Genomic DNA, 26480 nt, shown 5'->3' with positions numbered 1-26480 from the left:
TAGAGAGCTCATAGTACCATATTACCCACTAGAGAACTCATAGTACCATATTACCCACTAGAGAGCTCATAGTACCATATTACCCCACTAGAGAGCTTATAGTACCATATTACCCACTAGAGAGATTATAGCACCATATTACCCCACTAGAGAGCTCATAGTACCATATTACCCCACTAGAGAGCTCATAGCACCATATTACCCACTAGAGAGCTCATAGTACCATATTACCCCACTAGAGAGCTTATAGTACCATATTACCCACTAGAGAGATTATAGCACCATATTACCCCACTAGAGAGCTCATAGTACCATATTGCCCCACTAGAGAGCTCATAGCACCATATTACCCCACTAGAGAGCTCATAGCACCATATTTACCCACTAGAGAGCTCATAGCACCATATTACCCCACTAGAGAGCTTATAGTACCATATTACCCACTAGAGAGCTCATAGCACCATATTACCCACTAGAGAGCTCATAGTACCATATTACCCCACTAGAGAGCTTATAGTACCATATTACCCACTAGAGAGCTTATAGTACCATATTACCCACTAGAGAGATTATAGCACCATATTACCCCACTAGAGAGCTCATAGTACCATATTACCCCACTAGAGAGCTCATAGTACCACATTACCCCACTAGAGAGCTCATAGTACCATATTACCCCACTAGAGAGCTCATAGTACCATATTACCCCACTAGAGAGCTCATAGTACCACATTACCCCACTAGAGAGCTCATAGTACCATATTACCCCACTAGAGAGCTCATAGTACCATATTACCCCACTAGAAAGCTTATAGTACCATATTACCCAACTAGAGAGCTGCGCTCACTGAATCTCTCCTTCTGGACAAATGAATGTCTCTTTAATGCACATTACTAACTATTTCTGTGCTTTCTCGCCTCACAGGTTTCCATGGATCATGTCAGGAGCTGGTCCTGTCTCCTGGGTTAACTGTAGCTTTCAAAATCATGAATGTGAGATATCAGAGTTCTAACCTGCCATAAGTAATGGTGGGTTATAACTGGCAATGACTAGAACTACTCCAGGGAGCTCCAGAAAAACTCCCCAAAAGCCACAAAGTAAACCTGGGGCCAGGTAGCTGCTAACCTTTCATCTATTTATCTATCTATTTCAGAGTCCAAGAGCGTAGCTTGGCATTGAATGTTGAAGAGCTGTGCATAAGGCTTATTAACACAAACATACAACAGATAACGCATTTGGCAGGAATAGAGATAGAAAGCCCATTCAAAAGCCTGCAAAGGTCTCCTTAAATATCTGTTCAACTGAGTCCGAACAAATGCTGAGAGAAATGTTGCTACAGAGATCTGTGCGACCCGCCCAAACATTGAAGCATGGGCGCGCTCACGCTCTTTATCGTGGACGCGCCTCACCCGCCACTGTACCACTGAACCTCTCACTTTTGCTGCGTTCACGTGTATTGGAAAAACTAAAGAATTTTAGGCACGCCTTTTCAACATGTATGCTTTCAGCCATAGACTTGCATGATGGTATGTGATAAATAATATGAATGTGACAGGCGAAAAGGGTCTCATTCGGATACTGTTTGATATGCGTAACATCGTTTTTTATGCTATATGAATAAACAACCAAATCAAAATTTTCCAAAAGACGTAGACCTGTAATGTGTTACGTCCTTTTGTTATATGTAGAGTAAAAAAGGCGCTTCGCTATTTTACACTTTTGGTCAAGAATTCAGTTTATCGGAGAAATTAATTAATTGTGTTTATTTGTGTTCATCTTTCCCGAGATCAACATTACATTAAACGGAGCTTGGTGTCAGTTCAGTATCAGAGGCGGTTAAACTACACCGTTGAAGTTGAGGTGAATAGATTCCCACGACACGTGAACGCATCAGCGGACTGTGGTGAGCTCCGGGCTCAGCCCTCCTCGCTGTCTGTATCGATGAAGTTGTTTCAAAGATGGCGGATTTCCTGCCGTCCCGCTCCGTTTTATCTGTATGTTTCCCTAACTGTCTCCTCACAAGCAGCGAGGCAGAACAGTTGCGGAAATCTAAAGAGATAGATAAGTGTATTCATCGAGATAAGACTTACGTCAAAAGGTTAGTAAAGATATTATTACTTGGGGCAGGCGAGAGCGGCAAGTCCACTTTCCTCAAGCAGATGCGCATTATCCATGGGCAGGACTTCGATCAGAAGGCCAAAGAAGACTTCAGAGCCACGATTTTTAGTAATGTTATAAAAGGTAAGTCTACACTGAGACGCCATTGTATTTCACACGTTGACGCGGGCTCGTTTTGACCTCTGTGTCGGCCACGTACGTTAAAGTGGGCAGAGTACCGAGAGTGGGAAGTTGGTGGCCATGCTAGCTGCAGCTGAGCCGACTGGAGGACACCAGTGAGCTAAGTGGGGTTAGCTGGTCAGCCACCAAGAAACGCCCATGTTCTCTGTGTTGGTCTGGAGATGTGCAGTGAGGGTGTGTGGGGTCATTGTGTTTGTTCAGACCCATCAATGTTCTCTTGAGTTAATTTCCATGTCACACAAGATAGTCTGACATTGTCCGAGTGTTTTCCTCGTGGCTGCTGTTGTCACCTGTTGTTAGTCAGATGATTTTCGGGCCATGTTCCGCCATACTAGTCGAGTAATGAGCCTGGGCACTGACCAGCCCTGTCTGACTGACCCACAACAGGACTGGACCACTCAGAGTTGACTCACTGACAACAGCCCCATCAATACGTCTGATATGACATTTGCAGCATATCATGCTTACAGGTCATCTTTCTCAAGATGTACGACGTTATATATATGTGTTTGCAGATTGGTGCTGAACTAGTAAACATAGCGGTTTTTTTAGAACTTAGGCTCTAAATAGTTAAAATCCACCTATTTGGGCAGAGGATGAAGCGTGTGCCATTTTGTGACTGTTGTGTTTCAGTGCAGATAGACAGTCATTTCATCTGTCTTCTCAAAGCTCCAGAGTCACTTTTGTTTGTGTGTTTTATTCAGTCAATCATAACAATACAACATAATATACAAAACAGACTGAAAAGGTATAGGTAGAAGCATATGCTTATATAGTTCTATCCTAAATTATTATCAATTAAATCAGACAATTAATTCGAAATAAAGAAAACGTAAATAAAAAAATATATATATACATCTTCCATATACATACTTCTCTGCTATGCTGTAACTCTACTACACTCTAACTGGCTTCATTACTGAGCCAAGGAAGTTGTGCATTGCTTTTGGGCCACTCAAATGTCCCATTTTGAGGCAGTTGACTTTTGTCATTAACCCGGGTCATTGTGGCTGGAAACCACACAGACACTTCAGCTGCTTCCTTCAAGTGAGTCAGAGTAACTGAAAACCATCCAAGTAAACCTAGATTGTGACTGAGAATACTTAAAGTGGGATGTACCTGATTAGTTGTCGGGTTTCAGATATGAATTTGCTCTGCTGGGGAAATCTGGTGGTTGTGCAGCCGTTGCAACATTGATGTGGCTGCTTAGTTTCCCCCAATATTGGGCTGAATCGCAGAAATGACTGAATGTATATTGTGATTATTGTTTGTTTTAAGACATTGCCTTTGAGAGCATGAGTGGCCTGTCTGTTACAGTCTGCCGCTGCTCCCAGCCAACACCACCGCTTACCTTCTTTATGTGTAAAGTAAGCGCCGGCTGCTGTTCACCTATCCTCATAACGGTGTAAAACTGATGAAAGTGGTAGACAGTAAACATCCCAGAAAAGCTTTTATGGTGAAATGTAGCTTCAGAAAGTGTTAGTTTGCAATGAAAACGTACTAACAATTGGTCATTCTGTTTCTGTGTTTTAGCTTATGAGGCTTGAAGTCAATTTTTCCATTAGTCAATTTAGGCAGATGATAACTCTTTAGAGCAGGGTCTTGCACATTGGTCAGAAAGGGTCAAGACAACTCTCTGAACTTACACATCCAAACAGACGGACACAACAACAACAACAAAGGTTTTACACACACATATTTTTAGAAAAATACCGTTTATTAATAATATGCCAATAAAAACCAATGTAGTTATCTGTACAGTGCAAACTTTTTTTAAATGTAGTTCTGCTTTAAAACCGGAACCTGCTTGACTTAATGTTTGTGATACAGTTGATGCTTCATTCATAATATTGACATTCCAACTCTAAATCAACTTTCAAATTCTGTGCACAGCTGCTGCAGAGTTGTGAGCGTTGCTGCACACACACACACACACACACACACACACACACACACACACACACACACACACACACACACACACACACACACACACACACACACAGGAGAGACGGTGGAGTGAAGACAACGTTGCCGGTAGCGGGTCAACTGGCTAGTGAATAGTATTCCTATTTGTAGTTTAAGATTCCAGTGGTGTCTGCTAATGATTGTTTCTGTCTCGTGATTCAAACATTTAAAATAACTGCGTCCTTGTAGAGTCTAGAAGTCCAGAGTGATTGAAGAAACATAGATGCTGCTGTTGTTAAATTAGCAGTTGCCATCTGTCTGACTGGTCCTGGGGCATGAATCATGTATTAACTAGCTCCGTGTCACTAGTCTTTTACCCCAAATAAATACAATTTAAATCGAGATGCACCGATCAATCGGCTGTTTTTCAGCTTGAATAATTAATTCCAGTTGTTTGAAAGGGGTTTCACGGCAATATTAAATAGATATTAGAGAATTATGACCGGTTTAACTTCCTAACACTTGCTTGAAGCAGCTTATAACTCATCATTAAAACTACCAATGCTGAGATTTGTTCTCATCAAAGCAAATATTTAAATGTAGGGTTGGGTACCGAGAACCAACACGTCCGGTACCTGCCGGACCGAAAAGCAACTCAGATTTCGGTGCTTCCTTCCGGTGCCTGAGCCGATTTAAATACTTTTTTTTTACACTACTCTGTAAAGTTGCACGGTATATAGATACTAAAAAGGTAGCACGCTAAAAACGATTATTAAAATAGCGGATCAGAGCACACTGCTGCTCTGCTCTCTGTCTGCCTGCATGCAGAGCGGGGCTCGAGGGGGCGGGGCTCCAGGGGGCGGGGCTTCCAGCGCTCACACACACAGTGCGCGCACACAGAGATCGCTGCAGACACGAGCACGAGCTTTTGAACGCCGTCCTCGGCTTGATGGAACAAATCTCTCCAGTTGATATGAATGATGACGTGTAGTCCAGTAAAGCAGCAGTTTTAGGATCCAACAGAGTCTGAGTTCTGTTGCACACGGTCCCATCAGGCCACCTGATGCTTGTGTCTGTTCTTTTTTTATATATATATATATATATATATATATATATATATATATGTATATATATGTATATGTGTGTGTGTATATGTGTATATATATATATATTAATGAGAGAGAGAGTTTGAAGTTAAAAGGTTTGAAGCTGTAGTTTGAAGTGTGTTTTGTATGTACTTATTTATTTATATCTATAGTATACTTTAAACAGTTAATAATATTGTTCAATTTGAAGAAAAAAAATTGCCTTGGCAATAAAAAAGTATTGGTTCAGGCACCGTTTAGCACCGGTATCGTTTTAAAAGTATCGGTTTAGCACCGGTATCGGAAAAAACCCAAACGATACCCATCCCTATTTAAATGAAAATACATTTCTTTCCTACTCATTTTAATTGTGGGTTTTATGCTTATAATCACTATAGATGCCAATAACAAGGTAAAAAGGATAATGTTTTGAAATAATTTATTGGTACAGTACCAGGACGTGGTGAAAAATATGTTGTCTTACTGTAAATTATAGTTCTTAGAAAGAATATCAGAATCTGAAGTGACAAGTCAGACTTTTAATAAATCAGAAATCCAAATCGTATAAGAACATTTAAAAAAAGAAAACTGTAGTTTCTGTCACAGTTTGTGTTTTTGCAGCTGATTTATATGTGGTAGCTGATGATTTCTGGCCTTAATACTTGAACATGACAACCTCATTTTTGCTTTTGACTATCTGTCAATGGTTTAAAATGTCAATATATCTGATCGCACTGCACAGCTGCTGTCGGTGACCTATATTTGAGTTGATTTTGTCTGTGGGGAACTTTATTGTGGCAGATGACTTCTGATGGTCGCTCATCTTGGTGAGGTTGGTACATAAATGTCTATATTTACATTGCACATTCATATTCAACACGGTTTCCTTCTAGAAATGTACTTTGAGTCAGTTGCAAGCTGGAAGTCTGTCGGTGGGAACATATTGAGGAGTCATAAAGAGTTTGATGTGGAAACAGTGTCATCCATCACATGATTCTCTTCAGCACGGTTTATAGACCACATACTGGGCACCCAAACAAAAGACGGAATTAACTCATTTGTTGTAGTTAATGATCACACGGAGCGACGACGACACGCGGCTCTTCCAGGTGTTCTCTTGTGACTCCACCTGGAAACAGAGCTGCGATTCTGGTTTGACTTGTCTGGCTCAGTTGTTTTATGAGGACTGGCACAACTCTGGTAACTTGTGGACAGGCAACAATATGAACATTACCAGTCTATTTAAATGATCTTTACACAACATTATGGGTAGCCCATTCTATTTATTAGAGATGCACAGATTTCAATTTTCTTGGCAAATTACGATTATTTTTTTTAAAGTCTGAACTACTCATTCAGATTAGAAGAACTATTGTTGACAACAAGGCTCTAGACTAACTATGTTTTACCAACGTCTGAAAGAATAAATTTAACCATCTTGAAGTCAGTCTTAACAATACAAAATGTTGTCCTTTTACTTTGTTATTGGCCTTTTTATTGTGGTTATTTGCATAAAACGCAATTTTAAAATGATAAAACAAATACATTCTTGTATTTTTATTGAGATATTTGCTTTGATTTCAAACAAATCTGGGCATATCTCTTTTCTAGTCCTCCAACCCCTCAAAGTGCTTTAACACTCCACGTCATCACTGATGACAGGAGCTACCATGTGAGGCACCAGAGTGATCCTCTGCTTAAGGGACGACCCTGCTCTACCACTGACGTACCACTGGGATGAAAGGATCATTACACCAAGTGTATCTCTACCTTAATCACTAGGTGCATCCTTGTGTTGAAAGGATTTCTCCAAAGTTTGAATCCAACTGCTTCATGTACAGTAGGATCTCTAAGTACACTAAATAAGTTGAACATCTGACTGTGTGTCACTGTGTGCCCTCACCACAGAGCCTCTAGTGACGGCACACTACTCCAGTCAAACATGTAGGTCAAGGTTTTAGAATAAGGTCAGTAGAAGTGAACACGTAAATGTAGATTTACAGTATCCAAGTTAATGCAGTGCATGAGGACCATTAGTTATTCCATATCCAGCATGACCTAATTTCTCTTAGTAACCTGTTTTTTCTTGTCTCGTCATTCAACAATGCAAAACAAGTCGCACCCGACTCGATTTCTGCCACAGTGCAATCACAATGAAAGAAAGAAAGTATCCTTTATTAATCCCCTTGGGGAAATTCTTCTCTGCATTTGACCCATCCCTGGATGGGGAGCAGTGGGCGGCCCTGTGAGGCGCCCGCGGAGCAGCTGGGGGTTGGGTGTCTTGCTCAGGGACACTTCGACATGTGAGCTATGGGGGGACTGGGGATCGAGCCGGCTACCTTGTGGTCGCGGGACGACCACTCATCCCCCTGAGCTACAGCCGCCCCCTTTTTTTTTTTTTTTAGAACAATGTGACATCACTTGGCAAGACTCTGTGTCGGGCGATCAGATACATCAAATTGTATTTTTCCCGCTGTGCAGAACCGCCGGAGGCGATTGGGTCAACCGGAGCCAATCTGAGGTGGTTTGCTCTGCGGAGTGTCGATGCCAATGTGCTTCTACTGTGCTTCCATGATGTCAGAGGGGCTGTGGTGGGGGGTCAGGGAAGAGGAAGGCTGGAAAGGCTTGCTCAGCTGCAGTCAGGGGGAAGTGACTGACGCTTGACGTGGTTAAACTGAAAAGGAAACGGTTAGTGTCATTTCAGGATAAAAGTGAGCTAAATCCATCGAGGGAGTTTTGTTAACAGTCAGAGGAAGCAGCACTGGAGTCTGTGTGGTTACACATGGGTTATTGTGTTGCAGCGGAGTAAAATACAAAAGGTTCATGTTGTGTGGTTCAGTGGTGAGCAGGGTCGTCCTTCAATCAAAGGATCGGCGGTTAGATGTGTGTGTGTGTGTGTGTGTGTGTGTGTGTGTGTGTGTGTGTGTGTGTGTGTGTGTGTGTGTGTGTGTGTGTGTGTGTGTGTGTGTGTGTGTGTGTGTGTGAGAGACACACACACTCACTCCTGATGGGCAGGTGCCACTGCCATCCGTTTATTAATGTTTATTAATTAAAGTGAATGGGCGAATGATGACAAGTGGTGTTAAAGCGTTTTGAGTGGTCGGAAGACGAGAAAAGTGCTATACAAGTACAGTCCAGTTACCATTCAGTGAAACCCCCTTTGCCAGCACTATAAGTGGAAGAAGAAAAGAGTACAGAGCTCTGTTCCACATGTCAGTGTGCTTTGACTGTACCGTGGTTTTTCGGTGGCTCTTGTTGGTTGCTGACCTTTCAAAGCACAACCAATAAGATAATCAGCTTAATGTAAACTAGCCAGAAGCGAAGAATTCTTCTTTTGCAGAACGAGACGACAGCTTTTCATGGCCAGGGGTCAGCAGTAGGGCTGCAACTAACAATTATTTTAATAATCGATTAATCGGTTGATTATTTTTTCGCTTAATCGATGAATCGGATAAAAAAATGTTTTTATCAAAAAAGCGTTCATTTCCAACCCTTTATTCAAAAACAGAAGTGACAGTGCAAAACATCTTCAGAAAGCACCAACAGGTTGCTCCTTGAACATCCCTGAGCTGTTCATTAAAACAACAAAATGGACCAACACTAAAAACATACACATCTATGCTTTACATCTGCCAAATGTGAGCCCTTTTTACTGTAATTGATCCCTCCAGAGGCTGCATTTACATACCCTGCTTTATCAATATGTATGAAATACTGGACAGAGGGAAGCTGTACTGCTCCATATAGAGCGTCCTCTTCCTTAAACTCTTTCATTCTGGGTCTCTTATGACCACGACGTCACGTTGTTGGCTAAGCCCAGCTACGTGATTTGCTTCATTCTACTTTGAGTAAAAAAAAACAAACCTTTAGCCAGATCCTCCGGTGAGCCGGTTTAACGTTAAGAGTGACTGGTGAACTGAACCAGACGGGGGGTGACGGCATGTTTCATCACGTTAAGTTTTCTACAAGCAAGACTGAACTGTAACAGAACATTACGTAACTTTAACGACAATACACAACCCAAACACGTTAGCTAACGCGATAGCAAGCTGGCTAGCTTCCATTAAAAACAAGTTTGAGGAACATGAAGACGCTGATTGGCCAAGACTCGACTTGTCAAAGATCTTCTATTTTTGAGAAGATCTCAGCTTTTCTCGTGTCTCACTCCAATCTCAGAAACGCTGGCCGGCCAGTTTCTCTGCGCCGCTCTTTTTTTCCTTCTCCGCGACTTATTGCCGGCGTAATAATCGCGCGACACAACGAATCGATAATGAAATTCGTTGCCAACACTTTTGATTATCGATTTTATCGATTCGTTGTTGCAGCTCTAGTCAGCAGTCAATCACAGATCACGCCCCTTCAGGGGATTTAAAGGTTTAGGTTTACCTGACCTGCAACTTTTGCATCGATTAGTTTCTGCTTCAAAACTGTAGTATTTTCTTCATGTGTTGACGAAAGCAGTCCAGCTGACAGACTGACGTCAAACCAGAACCGTAAGAAGAGGATGTGAACTGAGGTGCAGGAGAGCCCACTTACTATTGTGCCTCTATATTGTAGCCCACAGTTGTTTTATGTTGACGTCATGGCCATCATGCAGATCAGCGTGAGAAATCCCCTCGGTGTGTTTCCCTGGTGGCTCACTGGGCTTTCCTCAGAGACACCAGTGGCTCATGCAGCCACCGTGTTGGTGTGAGCTGTGTTGTAGTGTAGTGTAGTGTAGTGCAGTGTACTACACACGACTGAACCTGATCATCATGCTTGTGTTTGGCTGGTGTAAAATCTGATTTGATATTAACGACAGCGTAAGTAAAATGCCTTCATGAGATAGTGAGTAACATGACGGGCCTCAAAAGCTGTTAAGAGAGTAAATCTAATCAGATTAAAAGTTATTTTCATTATCAGTTAATTTTCTTGATTAATCATTTTGTCCCTAAAATTTAAAAAAAACTAGCTCAAGTACCCAGAAAGTGATTTCTTTAATTTTTTTCCCATTTAGCCAGCAGAATCCAAAACAATCAGTCAATTGATCATAAGAACTGTTGTACATTTCCTATTGATTGCCTAAAGGATTAATTGCCTGTCAGCGTCTTCAGGCTAGATGAGGCATGTCATTGCATCCTGGCTTGGACTTGAAATGTTGATATTCATATCAGTCCAGGAGTAAAGATGCACCGATCCAGCGGTCCAGTGAGTGGTGGTCATATTTAAAAACATGCCCGATGATGGTTTACAACACACACACACACACACACACACACACACACACACACACACACACACACACACACACAGCTGGATTAACACAGGTGTTGCCAACAGCTAAGGAGCACAGTGCGTTGTCAGAGCAGGCCTGTTGAAGGGGTGATGCACAGTTCACAGAGCAGTAATGTAAACTCCCTGCTTCAGCACATTACTCATCTCTGAGCACTGCATTGCCTCCGTCAGGAGAGATCTGCGTCCGAGTGCAGGAGTTATTGTTCCCCTGGTTAACAGGTACCCGTGAATCCCTGTTTTACACTGGTTTAGTCACACTAGGTTGCCAGTTAACTAGGCGGGTCAAGCTCAAACTAATGCAGTGTAACCCAACAGTCCTGTCATGAGTCCTGCTGTCATAATGTTGCTTTGAACTGTTTTTAAGAGGTGTATGGTTATTGTGGAGGATGCAGTTTGTGCTACTTTGCAACTAAGAGGTGTTTGTCATGTGCATTTGAGCCACATTGATATACATAGGGTGGACACTCGGGTGAAGAGAGGCGCAGAGCTGTCAACTGATTACCACCTGGTGGTGAGTTGGATCAGACGGCGGGGGAGTCGGCTAGAGAGACCGGGCAAGCCCAAACGTGTAGTGAGGGTGAACTGGGAACATCTGGCAGAGGATGCGGCTGCAGCTGTAAAACAGGCGCTGTACCGGTCCGTCTTGGTGAAGAGGAGCTGAGCCGGAAGGCGAAGCTCTCCATTTACTGGTCGGTCTATGTTCCAACCCTCACCTATGGTCACGAACTCTGGGTCGTGACCGAAAGAACGAGATCTTGGATACAAGCGGCCGAAATGAGCTTCCTCCGCAGGGTGGCCGGGCTCAGCCTTAGAGATAGGGTAAGGAGCTCGGACATCAGGAGGAGCTTGGAGTCGAGTCGCTGCTCCTTCGTGTCGAAAGGAGTCAGCTGAGGTGGTTCAGCATCTAGTCAGGATGCCTCCTGGACGCCTCCCATTAGAGGTTTTCCAGGCACGTCCAACTGGTAGGAGGCCCCGGGGAAGACCGAGGACACGCTGGAGGGATTATATCTCCCGGCTGGCCTTGGAACGCCTCGGGATCCCCCAGAATGAGCTGGAAAGTGTTGCGGGTGAGAGGGAAGCCTGGGTCGGCCTGCTGAACCTGCTGCCACCGCGACCCGACCCCGGATAAGCGGCTGATAATGGATGGATGGATGGATGGATGGAGGGTGGACACATGAGGACAACATGTCATTTATAACTAAGGTATACGTGATCAGGGAGCAGGAGGGGATCCTGCTTCTGACCAGATGTTGGCTGTGATGCAATGGTTTCCTAATGTGAAGTGTGATGATAGAGCCTAATTAAAAAGGCTAGTGTGTTACAATAAAACAGCCTTTCAATGGGAGCTGGAGTAGCTGGTGGTGTGTGGGTCTAGTGTTCACCTGCAGATTGGTTGCCACACTTTCACTGGTAGTAATAATAATAATAATAATAATAATAATAATAATAATAATAATAATAATACTTCCGTTCAGCTACTGCTGCTTTCTTGTAGTGTATCATTGTTCAAAGCAGGTATTCAAAGTTAGTGTGAACAGTTAGTTTAATCCTAATCCTCTATATGACCTCCATGAGACCAGAATATGGTCATTTATTTATATATATATATCTATATATATATATTAGGGCTGCAACTAACGATTATTTTAATAATCGATTAATCGGTTGATTATTTTTTCGATTAATCGATGAATCGGATAAAAAAATGTTTTTATCGAAAAAGCGTTCATTTCCAACCCTTTATTCAAAAACAGAAGTGACAGTGCAAAACATCTTCAGAAAGCACAAACAGGTTGCTCCTTGAACATCCCTGAGCTGTTCATTAAAACAACAAAATGGACTAACACTAAAAACATACACATCTATGCTTTACATCTGCCAAATGTGAGCCCTTTTTACTGTAATTGATCCCTCCAGAGGCTGCATTTACATACCCTGCTTTATCAATATGTATGAAATACTGGACAGAGGGAAGCTGTACTGCTCCATATAGAGCGTCCTCTTCCTTAAACTCGTTCATTCTGGGTCTCTTATGACCACGACGTCACGTTGTTGGCTAAGCCCAGCTACGTGGTTTGCTTCATTCTACTTTGAGTAAAATAAAAAAAACCTTTAGCCAGATCCTCCGGTGAGCCGGTTTAACGTTAAGAGTGACTGGTGAACTGAACCAGACGGGGGGTGACGGCATGTTTCACCACGTTACGTTTTCTACAAGCAAGACTGAACTGTAACGGAACATTACGTAACTTTAACGACAATACACAACCCAAACACGTTAGCTAACGCGATAGCAAGCTGGCTAGCTTCCATTAAAAACAAGTTTGAGGAACATGAAGACGCTGATTGGCCAAGACTCGACTTGTCAAAGATCTTCTATTTTTGAGAACATCACAACCTCAGCTTTTCTCGTGTCTCACTCTTTTTTTTTTTCTCCGCGACACAACGAATCGATAATGAAATTCGTTGCCAACACTTTTGGTAATCGATTTAGTCGATTCGTTGTTGCAGCCCTAATATATATATATATATATATATATATATATATATATATATATATATATATCTTAATTCTTGTCATCGGTGCCACATGGTTCGATTCAGATGAAGCCGTGCAGGTTTATTAGGTTCACCAGACATTCCTTCAGCTCAGACTCCATCGGCCTTCAGAGAGAAGAGAGGCAGTCGACTCAAACTGAAAGTTGCTTTGAATTAATATAAAAAAATGTCTTTTATAGTTTGACACTATATGACAATGTAAAGGGATAACATTTAGAATTCTTAACTGTTTGTAAAGACTTCAGGGGAATTGTTTAAGTTATTGTTCTGGATGGTTTCAGACAGTGGTGAAATAATTTAGTCTGGATTATTGCTGTTAATTATAGGTTTTAGAAAGACAATCAGAAATTGAATCGAAACATTATAATCTGTGCATCTCCATATAATAAATCACCAGACACAATGCAATACAATATTCATTGCTGATGCAGGTGCAACAATTGTTTTGCAAGTTTGGCAATTCTTGCAACTTTTGTTTTTCTACAGGAAACACATACCTGCCGTATGTGTTTCCTTTCAGATGAAACACATGCTGTAGTGGAATCTGTAAAGAAATGGATGATCTTGACCAGAATACCAGTCTGACGTGTTCCCCTCTTACTCTAGGTATTCGAGTGTTGGTGGATGCTCGAGAGAAGCTGCACATCCCGTGGGGCCACCAGTCCAACCAGCGGCACGGAGACACCATGATGGCGTTTGACACCCGGTCGGTGATGGCCCACGGCCACGGCATGGTGGAGCCCAAGGTCTTCCAGCACTACCTGCCATCCATCCGGGCCCTGTGGGCCGACCGGGGCATCCAGAACGCCTATGACCGGCGCAGAGAGTTCCAGCTGGTGAGTGTTAAGCAGCGTCCATGTTAGGAGCAATGTGCTTTGATGCTGTATACACGCTCAGAGGGCTGAGGGCCGCGCTGGCTCCCATAGAACCTGGTTCTGGTGTATTGATTAAGCCATGACCCATGTTTTCCCCCCAGTGTTGCTTGGTTTGACATCATGATTCTTCCCTTTGCCTCGATGTGCATGTCCAGTGACTTCTTGTGAGTAGGTTGAAGGGCTTCCAGCGTACAGACGAGCATTGACGGCCACAGAGAGAGGCTCGGCCTCACAGTCGATGGAGCAGAGCTGCAGCTGCTGAGCGCACACAGACGGACACAGACGAGCTAATGAAGGGCTGCTTCTCTCTCTGCTCTCCTCCTCCCCTCGCCCGTCCTTCCTCCTGTGCTGCACCAGTGTCTTGCTCACAGGATAATGATCTTCGCCCGTCCTGCAGTGGGACTAGCTTACCAAGCAGCTGAGACTCAAAGAGTAGTTAGCTCGCTAACATGTATTATCATATGATTATTATTTTGGGATGCTTCTACATGCTACTTCACCTACCAATTTATATTATTTTCCAACAACATTAAAACAAGCCTTATTATGGTGTGTAGAAGGAATGTTTGATGTCACCAAGGTCACTGTGCTTTCTTCCCCAACAGGCAAACACAATTGTCAGCATGCACTCACATTATTCAATTCAGTTTATTTTGTATTGCCCAAAATCACAAATACAAATTATCCTCGGAGGGCTTTACAATCTGTAAAGCCCTCCGGGACCTCAGATCGGATCAGGAAAAACTCTCCAATAAAGATAGTAAAAACCATTTCACAGGGAAAAAAGGAAGAAACCTGAGGGAGAGCAACAGAGGAGGATCCCTCTCCCCGGATGGACAGAAGCAATAGATGTCATGTGACCAGAATGAATAACGTAACAGAGTTACAGCACATTACATGAATGTGACAGAAATGATTCATATAATGAGTAGTATGCATGGTCCATGATCCAGATAACCACGATTCATGAAGCAGAAGGAGGGAGAGAGGAGGGGCATCAGCAGGAATTGGCTCCAAATATGGGAGCGACATTTCCATTAATTCCATGTTTTACTTTAACAAATTCAACATAAATTAAAGGTTGATCCTCAGCCTCATGTTTGTTTTGCCGGTCACATTTACACGTGTGATAGTTTTACAATGGCACAGAGTCACACATTCTCACACACACACACACACACACACGAATAAGACATAACGCTCACAATTTGTCACAACGACAAGTCCAAAATAAGACTTGAAGACCAACGTTAAAAGACTGGTTTGAGTGAGAGTAAGAAGTCCTGTACCTTGGTGCAGTTTTGGCGAAAATGTAAATGACGTAATTAGTCAGTGTTTTATTATGAACATACAATTGAATTTCGATGAAAGAAAATTACAAACCATTTGTCTATGCTGTCAATTGTAGTTCCGTGAAAGAAAGAAGATGAGTTTTCTCCTGCATTTCTAACTTTCACAAAACAAAAGTTTTGTGCACTTTGGAGGAGTTTTTTGAACTCCTCCAAAGTGCAGCCGGCAGCACTGCTACTCTCACTGTCAGCTATATGTGGTACTGCTGGAAAAGTCACGTTGTAAATATCTCAACATATAGTTGTAGCTACAGTAAAACTAGTCCTATTTGCTCCAACTGTCACTACATCCTCCTGACTACAGTACATGAGTACTATCAGTGAAACTGTCAGGTCCCTCCGTCTGGTGGGCGGGGCTTGGTTTAGGCTAGACGGTTTTCAACATGGCTGATTTTGCATGTGAACGGTAGCTAAAATGTGTTTCTGAAGCAAAAACAATGCAGTAACCAATATTCCATCAGCACTGCCTAGTTTGATCAGAAATCACAAGCAGTGATTGGCCGCTGTGTTAGAGACTCCTCTCCTCTGATTGGTTGTTTTTCTTCCGGTGGAATCTTTCAAATGCCATCAGGAGCACAGAGGAGGCAGAAGAACCTGCTTTTCTGTCTCATGTCTCATGTTTAGGAAAAAGGGACAGTTTAAGCAAACATGACAAAGTGATTGATATTGAAGTTGCCAACTGCAGCTTTAATATTATATCACTATTTCCAACACCTGAACATATCACCATGTATGAATGTGAAACATGAGTTGGTTCCAGCTCCTGTGTAAATGTTTTCAGGTGTTCTTGCTTCTCTCTGATGAATGCCTTTGGCTTATTTGGTCGGACAGAACAGACATTTAAAGATGTCACACGAGCTTAGCTGGGAACTTGAGATGGGAATGTTTCACTGTTTGTCAAACGATTGGTAACCCAGAACATATTAGTGTTGCACCCAGTACAGACTAGCAGAACGTTTTTGAAGCGTCTGTATATTGTAACGTACGTCACACAGTCCTACCTTTCTGTGATGGACTGGTGTCAGCAGCATGTACAGTATATACTATCACACTCCACACACACAGTCACTAAAATCTCTCTCTCTCTCTCTCTCTCTCTCTCTCTCTCTCTCTCTCTCTCTCAGGGTGAGTCAGTCAAGTATTTCCTGGACAATTTGGAAAAGCTCGGCCACTCGGTAAGTCCCTCCACTAATCACAGCCCACAGCAGGCGGGCGTGAGAGCGCTCAGCTCGTTGGTTAAAAGGAGAAGTGAAAGAGTTTCTTCCTGTCCTCGGTCATGTCTCCACACTGGCTTGTTCCGGTTCTCACTCACTATTCCTCCATATAGATGCATGCTAGCTCTGCCTCCATGTAGCTGCATGCTAGCTCTGCCTTCTTGTAGCTGCATGCTAGCTCTGCCTCCATATAGCTGCATGCTTGCTCTGCCTCCATATAGCTGCATGCTAGCTCTGCCTCCATGTAGCTGCATGCTAGCTCTGCCGCCATGTAGCTGCATGCTAGCTCTGCCGCCATGTAGCTGCATGCTAGCTCTGCCTCCATGTAGCTGCATGCTAGATCTGCCTCCATGTAGCTGCATGCTAGCTCTGCCTCCATGTAGCTGCATGCTAGCGCCGCTGGCTGAGTCAAAAGGGCAGTTCAGACTTCAAAAAAGATCAACAAGGGAAATGCTATTCATTTATACACATTTATATCATCAAGCAAAGAGTGATTTCATTAGTAATCATGCTCTCCAGAATAATGTTGTTATACTCCAAAAAAGCCAAATGGATTTCTACATTATAATGTATTAACCTTGACAAAGTCATGGAAGTCATTGAAAGTAGTATTGGGAAAAGAACAGTTAGGTCAGTGAAAGTTACTGTGTTTTCTGCGTGGGTTAACATCACACTCCAACCTTTTATTATTGCTCATAAACACACAAACGTCTCAGAGCATGTAAGTTCATATATACCAAACTAATAAGCAACTTTGGAGCATTTTCCCTCAGCCTAAACAAAGGCAGTCAGTCTGAAAGCCCCTCTTGTTCTAAACACTGAGCGTAGCAGTAGCTGAGTTAGCTGAGTGCTAACATGCTAACGTACTCGTGGGTTTGACATTCTGTTCGTCATGAGACATGTGTCATTTGTTTAAGTTTTTCACAGACCTTTGAACCATATGCGTTATTTGTTAGTGTGTTTGTGTGTGTGTGTGAACGCACACATGCCGGCACGGTCTGTGCAACGATGAGTCATCACCTCTGGAATGTTATGAATGAGGATCTGATGTACCCAGAGCACAGTGACACACACACACATATATATATATATATATATATATATATATATACACACACACACACATACACTCTTACTCACAGTCAAATCATGATTGAGAATAGTGATACAGGACCAGATACTACATATCTGGTCCTGAAGAGTTAATGGTGTACACCAACATTAACCCCCCTCTCCCCCACATTTGTTTATGCGCTCTGGTATTTCAGGAATGTAGTGTTAAACAGGGATGTCCCCAAAGCGGCAGCGCTGTTTCTATCTGGAACACAAAGATCTCCATTTCTCTCCCTTATTTGTGAGAAGTTTACATTTTTTATATCCCTGATGTGCTTCTCTCGACAATATGTACCCAGAAAATATGCTTAATTCATAAGGATTAATCGCCTAGTTAACGCAGAGTTAAAAACCTCTTCCAACAATCAGCAACTCTGATTTTGTTGAACCATCCTTAGTTCCCGGAGTGAGCTGTGAATGTGGCTCTTTCTTTACCGCACGATGTCCCTAACTGATGGAGAGCAGGTTGAGAATTGGAGAATTTTCTCTTTGGAACACTGTTATTGATGAGGCATGTTTTTAATGTAGGTTTTTTCCTGGCAATATTTATCCACGGTTTGTTGCAGATAATAATCCCTCTGATGACTTGCTTGCAGGGCTACCTCCCCAGCCAACAGGACATCCTCCTGGCCAGAAAGCCCACCAAAGGCATCCACGAGTACAACTTTGAGATTAAGAACGTGCCCTTCAAGATGGTGGACGTCGGGGGTCAGCGCTCCGAAAGGCGGCGCTGGTTCGAGTGCTTTGACTCCGTCACGTCGATCCTATTCCTCGTCTCCTCCTCTGAATACGACCAGGTGAGTCCGCTGTGAGCCGCGCTGTGATGGGGCATCACACTGCAGGGATTTAAAGGAGCCGTTCACAAATGTTAAAAACTATAGCGGGGTGCCCATTGAGTAAAGCTGCTCATACCAGACACTAGGGATGTGGTTATACATTTCCATACGGTATGCATTTTTCATATACCGGTGCATAGCCGTAACAACTATTGTCGCTCTTCAGCAGGCAGCAACATTTATTTTACACCGCTGAGGGTGCAGCGGTCGGGGCTACTTACGTGTCATGGTTCTAACTTTAGTCATGGTTCTAACTTTAGTCATGGTTCTAACTTTAGTCATGTTGTAACTTTAGTCATGTTATAACTTTAGTCATGGTTCTAACTTTAGTCATGGTTCTAACTTTAGTCATGTTGTAACTTTAGTCATGTTGTAACTTTAGTCATGTTATAACTTTAGTCATGGTTCTAACTTTAGTCATGGTTCTAACTTTAGTCATGGTTCTAACTTTAGTCATGTTGTAACTTTAGTCATGTTGTAACTTTAGTCATGTTATAACTTTAGTCATGTTCTAACTTTAGTCATGTTGTAACTTTAGTCAGGTTCTAACTTTAGTCATGTTGTAACTTTAGTCATGTTGTAACTTTAGTCATGGTTCTAACTTTAGTCATGGTTCTAACTTTAGTCATGGTTCTAACTTTAGTCATGTTATAACTTTAGTCATGTTGTAACTTTAGTCATGTTGTAACTTTAGTCATGTTCTAACTTTAGTCATGTTGTAACTTTAGTCATGTTGTAACTTTAGTCATGTTGTAACTTTAGTCATGTTGTAACTTTAGTCATGGTTGTAACTTTAGTCATGTTGTAACTTTAGTCATGTTGTAACTTTAGTCATGTTGTAACTTTAGTCATGTTGTAACTTTAGTCATGTTATAACTTTAGTCATGGTTCTAACTTTAGTCATGTTGTAACTTTAGTCATGTTGTAACTTTAGTCATGTTATAACTTTAGTCATGTTATAACTTTAGTCATGTTGTAACTTTAGTCATGTTGTAACTTTAGTCATGTTATAACTTTAGTCATGTTGTAACTTTAGTCATGTTATAACTTTAGTCATGGTTCTAACTTTAGTCATGTTGTAACTTTAGTCATGTTGTAACTTTAGTCATGTTATAACTTTAGTCATGTTCTAACTTTAGTCATGTTGTTACTTTAGTCATGTTATAACTTTAGTCATGTTGTAACTTTAGTCATGGTTCTAACTTTAGTCATGTTGTAACTTTAGTCATGTTGTAACTTTAGTCATGTTATAACTTCAGTCATGTTGTAACTTTAGTCATGTTGTAACTTTAGTCATGTTATAACTTTAGTCATGTTGTAACTTTAGTCATGTTGTAACTTTAGTCATGGTTATAACTTTAGTCATGTTGTAACTTTAGTCATGTTGTAACTTTAGTCATGTTATAACTTTAGTCATGTTGTAACTTTAGTCATGGTTATAACTTTAGTCATGGTTATAACTTTAGTCATGTTCTAACTTTAGTCATGTTGTAACTTTAGTCATGTTGTAACTTTAGTCATGGTTATAACTTTAGTCATGGTTATAACTTTAGTCATGGTTGTAACTTTAGTCATGGTTGTAACTTTAGTCATGGTTCTAACTTTTGTCATGGTTCTAACTTTGGTCATGTTATAACTTTAGTCATGGTTCTAACTTTAGTCATGGTTCTAACTTTAGTCATGTTGTAACTTTAGTCATGGTTATAACTTTAGTCATGTTATAACTTTAGTCATGTTATAACTTTAGTCATGTTATAACTTTAGTCATGTTATAACTTTAGTCATGTTATAACTTTAGTCATGGTTATAACTTTAGTCATGTTATAACTTTAGTCATGTTATAACTTTAGTCATGTTATAACTTTAGTCATGTTATAACTTTAGTCATGGTTATAACTTTAGTCATGGTTATAACTTTAGTCATGTTATAACTTTAGTCATGGTTATAACTTTAGTCATGTTATAACTTTAGTCATGTTATAACTTTAGTCATGGTTCTAACTTTAGTCATGTTATAACTTTAGTCATGTTATAACTTCAGTCATGGTTATAACTTTAGTCATGGTTCTAACTTTAGTCATGTTGTAACTTTAGTCATGGTTCTAACTTTAGTCATGGTTATAACTTTAGTCATGTTATAACTTTAGTCATGTTATAACTTTAGTCATGTTATAACTTTAGTCATGTTATAACTTTAGTCATGGTTATAACTTTAGTCATGGTTATAACTTTAGTCATGTTGTAACTTTAGTCATGGTTATAACTTTAGTCATGTTATAACTTTAGTCATGTTATAACTTTAGTCATGGTTCTAACTTTAGTCATGTTATAACTTTAGTCATGTTATAACTTCAGTCATGGTTATAACTTTAGTCATGTTATAACTTTAGTCATGTTATAACTTCAGTCATGGTTATAACTTTAGTCATGGTTATAACTTTAGTCATGTTGTAACTTTAGTCACGTTATAACTTTAGTCATGGTTATAACTTTAGTCATGGTTATAACTTTAGTCATGGTTATAACTTTAGTCATGTTATAACTTTAGTCATGTTATAACTTCAGTCATGGTTATAACTTTAGTCATGTTGTAACTTTAGTCACGTTGTAACTTTAGTCATGTTGTAACTTTAGTCATGGTTATAACTTTAGTCATGTTATAACTTTAGTCATGTTATAACTTTAGTCATGGTTCTAACTTTAGTCATGGTTCTAACTTTAGTCATGGTTCTAACTTTAGTCATGGTTCTAACTTTAGTCATGTTGTAACTTTAGTCATGTTATAACTTTAGTCATGTTATAACTTTAGTCATGTTGTAACTTTAGTCATGGTTATAACTTTGGTCATGTTGTAACTTTAGTCATGTTATAACTTTAGTCATGGTTATAACTTTAGTCATGTTATAACTTTAGTCATGGTTATAACTTTAGTCATGTTATAACTTTAGTCATGTTATAACTTTAGTCATGGTTCTAACTTTAGTCATGTTATAACTTTAGTCATGTTATAACTTCAGTCATGGTTATAACTTTAGTCATGGTTATAACTTTAGTCATGTTATAACTTTAGTCATGTTATAACTTCAGTCATGGTTATAACTTTAGTCATGGTTATAACTTTAGTCATGTTGTAACTTTAGTCACGTTATAACTTTAGTCATGGTTATAACTTTAGTCATGGTTATAACTTTAGTCATGGTTATAACTTTAGTCATGTTATAACTTTAGTCATGTTATAACTTCAGTCATGGTTATAACTTTAGTCATGTTGTAACTTTAGTCACGTTGTAACTTTAGTCACGTTGTAACTTTAGTCATGGTTATAACTTTAGTCATGTTATAACTTTAGTCATGTTATAACTTTAGTCATGGTTATAACTTTAGTCATGTTATAACTTTAGTCATGGTTCTAACTTTAGTCATGGTTATAACTTTAGTCATGTTATAACTTTAGTCATGTTATAACTTTAGTCATGGTTCTAACTTTAGTTATAACTTTAGTCATGTTATAACTTCAGTCATGGTTATAACTTTAGTCATGGTTATAACTTTAGTCATGTTATAACTTTAGTCATGTTATAACTTCAGTCATGGTTATAACTTTAGTCATGGTTATAACTTTAGTCATGTTGTAACTTTAGTCACGTTGTAACTTTAGTCACGTTGTAACTTTAGTCATGGTTATAACTTTAGTCATGTTATAACTTTAGTCATGTTATAACTTTAGTCATGGTTATAACTTTAGTCATGTTATAACTTTAGTCATGGTTCTAACTTTAGTCATGGTTATAACTTTAGTCATGTTATAACTTTAGTCATGTTATAACTTTAGTCATGGTTCTAACTTTAGTTATAACTTTAGTCATGTTATAACTTCAGTCATGGTTATAACTTTAGTCATGGTTATAACTTTAGTCATGTTATAACTTTAGTCATGTTATAACTTCAGTCATGGTTATAACTTTAGTCATGGTTATAACTTTAGTCATGTTGTAACTTTAGTCACGTTATAACTTTAGTCATGGTTATAACTTTAGTCATGGTTATAACTTTAGTCATGTTATAACTTTAGTCATGTTATAACTTCAGTCATGTTTATAACTTTAGTCATGGTTATAACTTTAGTCATGTTGTAACTTTAGTCACGTTGTAACTTTAGTCATGTTGTAACTTTAGTCATGGTTATAACTTTAGTCATGTTATAACTTTAGTCATGTTATAACTTCAGTCATGGTTATAACTTTAGTCATGGTTATAACTTTAGTCATGTTGTAACTTTAGTCATGTTGTAACTTTAGTCATGTTGTAACTTTAGTCATGTTATAACTTTAGTCATGTTATAACTTTAGTCATGTTATAACTTTAGTCATGTTGTAACTTTAGTCATGTTGTAACTTTAGTCATGTTGTAACTTTAGTCATGTTATAACTTTAGTCATGTTATAACTTTAGTCATGTTATAACTTTAGTCATGGTTATAACTTTAGTCATGTTGTAACTTTAGTCATGTTATAACTTTAGTCATGTTATAACTTTAGTCATGTTATAACTTTAGTCATGGTTATAACTTTAGTCATGTTGTAACTTTAGTCATGTTATAACTTTAGTCATGGTTATAACTTTAGTCATGTTGTAACTTTAGTCATGTTATAACTTTAGTCATGTTATAACTTTAGTCATGGTTATAACTTTAGTCATGTTGTAACTTTAGTCATGTTGTAACTTTAGTCATGTTGTAACTTTAGTCATGTTTATAACTTTAGTCATGTTATAACTTTAGTCATGTTATAACTTTAGTCATGTTATAACTTCAGTCATGGTTATAACTTTAGTCATGGTTATAACTTTAGTCATGTTGTAACTTTAGTCATGGTTATAACTTTAGTCATGTTATAACTTCAGTCATGGTTATAACTTTAGTCATGGTTATAACTTTAGTCATGTTGTAACTTTAGTCATGGTTATAACTTTAGTCATGGTTATAACTTTAGTCATGTTATAACTTCAGTCATGGTTATAACTTTAGTCATGGTTATAACTTTAGTCATGTTGTAACTTTAGTCACGTTGTAACTAGGGATGGGTATCGTTTGGGTTTTTTCCGATACTGGTGCTAAACCGATACTTTTAAAACGATACCGGTGCCTGAACCCATACTTTTTTATTGCCAAGGCAATTTTTTTTCTTCAAATTGAACAATATTATTAACTGTTTAAATTATACTATAGATATAAGTACATACAAAACACACTTCAAACTACAGCTTCAAACCTTTTAACTTCAAACTATAAAAATATATATTTAAAAAGAGAACAGACACCAGCATCATGGCCTGATGGGACCGTGTGCATCAGAACTCAGACTCTGTTGGATCCTAAAACTGCTGCTTTACTGGACTACACGTCATCATTCATATCAACTGGAGAGATTTGTTCCATCAAGCCGAGGACGGCGGTCAAAAGCTCGTGCTCGTGTCTGCAGCGATCTCTGTGTGCGCGCACTGTGTGTGTGAGCGCTGGAAGCCCCGCCCCCTCCAGCCCCGCCCCCTCCAGCCCCGCCCCCTCGAGCCCCGCTCTGCATGCAGGCAGACAGAGAGCAGAGCAGCAGTGTGCTCTGATCCGCTATTTTAATAATCGTTTTTAGCGTGCGGGCACCGCGCTACCTTTTTAGTATCTATATACCGTGCAACTTTACAGAGTAGTGTAAAAAAAAAAGTATTTAAATCGGCTCAGGCACCGGAAGGAAGCACCGAAATTTGCGTTGCTTTTGGTCCGGTAGGTACCGGACGTGTTGGAACCGGTGCCAGTATGTCACCGATTCTCGGTACCTAACCCTAGTTATAACTTTAGTCATGGTTGTAACTTTTATAACAACAATTAATAACCCACAACTAACGCTCTTTAACAGGTAGAACATGACACAACAGTTTGTGACACAAACAATTTATAACAGTAATGATTGTACATTTATAAAATTACACTGCCAAACTGCATGCTGGGTACAGCTCGCCCACTATCGCAACAAGAAACTCTGTCGCAGGATGGATTCTCATGGTCTGTCTCTTCCTGTTTTTTCCCACCTACATTCCCCTGGGTCCTAAGTCCCTCCATGTTTAGCTTCCTAGGACCCTCTATGTACCAACGTACAAACAGCTGCTCACCACTCTGTTCAGTTGCCGGCGGTCCTTTTCGGCATCAATGAATGAATGTGTTTACTCGGGAAAAAATACTGTGAAACTGCCAGTGTTACAATGTTACAAAATACCGTGATATGAATTTTTGGGAATACCGCCAAGCCATACCAGACACTCCCTGTGACGATTAGCTTTAACCCAAGCACACATATCTGCACTCTAACACCACCAGGTGCTGATGGAGGACCGACAGACCAACCGGCTGAGCGAGTCCCTCAACATCTTCGAGACCATCGTCAACAACCGGGTGTTCGGCAACGTCTCCATCATCCTGTTCCTCAACAAGACGGACCTGCTGGAGGAGAAGGTGAAGCAGGTCTCCATCAAAGACTACTTCCCCGAGCTCTCGGGTGACCCCTCGAGCCTGGCGGACGTCCAGCGCTTCCTGGTGGAATGCTTTCGCAAAAAGCGCAGAGAACAGCAGCAGAAGCCGCTGTACCACCACTTCACCACGGCCATCAACACCGAGAACATCCGGCTGGTGTTCCGCGACGTCAAGGACACCATCCTGCACGACAACCTCAAACAGCTGATGCTGCAGTGAGGGGACTGACGAGGAGGAGGAGGAGGAGGAGGGATGGGTGTTTTCCTCACCATAAGTCCCTCCACCCATTCATCCTCCCTCATTGACTTTGACCGGCTCCTCACTTTGAACTTTGACTGTGTATTAAAGCCACGCCTACAACCGCTTGCTCTCTGCCTTATTGAGCCTGCTCACTATGACTTCTAATCTATGAGCCCCAACCACTCTCTGACCCTTCAAACCACTGTAAATGACCTCTGACCCCATCCACAGCCTGCAGTCTCCCTGACATCCTTCATGTCCTCACTATGTTTTGCTCTAATTCACATCCACATACCTTTTCTATGCTGCTCTGACCACTTGTACTGAGGAAGGAGAGGGGCTTGTTTTAAATGAGTGAGAACCGTCATCAGCGACCGCTGACCGCTGTTGCCTTTTCTTTCCGAACGTCTCTGTTGCTTCTCTGGTTTAACATCTGCTCTCCACTGTCGCTTGGTGATGACATCACAGTGGAACGAACACACAGAGAGAGAGAGAAAGATAGGAATTCCTGTTCCAAAGTCCACTTAATTCTAGTTTTCTAATCACTTTGTTTCTTTTCTAATATATGAATATACTGTATGTACCTATGCATTTTTCTTTAACTTATATTTTATAGGGGTTTACACTTTGTGGGTTTTCTGATGGACTCTGTTACATTTAACTGGATACGTAGACCACTTGTACAGTGAGAGCCCATGCGATAAGGCTAGCTAGTGCTGGGTTCGTCGTGACGCGCTGTATTTGTCTGTTTCTCAGGGCACATCGTGAAACCCACTTCCTAACCAGATCTCCTGCCTCTGCCCTTCCACGTGACTCCGTCTCATGACAGAGTGCGTGGCGTGTTGTCTGTCCGTCTGCAGAGAAGACTGCCATCTTCAACAGGACCATATTTTACCATCAGGGTCAACAAACAAACCATCGTGACCTCATGAAGCCGGCTATTGACATGCGATCTGTACCTGGATTCCTGATCTGGATATTAACGTCTGTATTAATACGCCTCGTCGCTATCGCACTTCCACATCACCGGTGGATCTCAGAATCAGAACCATTTATTGCCACGTATGTTTTTCACATATAAGGAATTTGTCTTGGCGGGTGGTGCATAACATTTAAACAATAAACGCAGTGCAAGAATAATATATGCAATAATATGCAAACTAGACCTGCAAGCAGGTTTACAGGGTCAAAGCAGCGATGCCATTGGGAAGAAAG

General features: G+C 40.6%; 1 protein-coding gene across 1 annotated transcript; it reads left to right on the top strand.

The window, feature by feature from the left end:
* Window positions 1-1944: 1944 nt before the first annotated feature.
* gna13b (guanine nucleotide binding protein (G protein), alpha 13b) lies at window positions 1945-25244 on the top strand (the record flags this gene model as incomplete). Its single annotated transcript, XM_079233433.1, has 5 exons — window positions 1945-2242; window positions 13729-13958; window positions 16471-16521; window positions 18270-18470; window positions 24873-25244. The coding sequence occupies exons 1-5, from the start codon at window positions 1960-1962 to the stop codon at window positions 25242-25244; spliced, it is 1137 nt and encodes a 378-aa protein (XP_079089559.1). The 5' UTR covers window positions 1945-1959.
* Between the last annotated feature and the right edge of the window lie 1236 nt (window positions 25245-26480).

This window comes from Taurulus bubalis (genome assembly GCF_910589615.1).
Source record: "Taurulus bubalis genome assembly, chromosome: 17".
In the NCBI taxonomy this organism is placed as follows: domain Eukaryota; kingdom Metazoa; phylum Chordata; class Actinopteri; order Perciformes; family Cottidae; genus Taurulus; species Taurulus bubalis.
The sequence above is the reverse complement of the archived record's forward strand: the minus strand, read 5'-3'. Positions and strand labels throughout refer to the sequence as shown.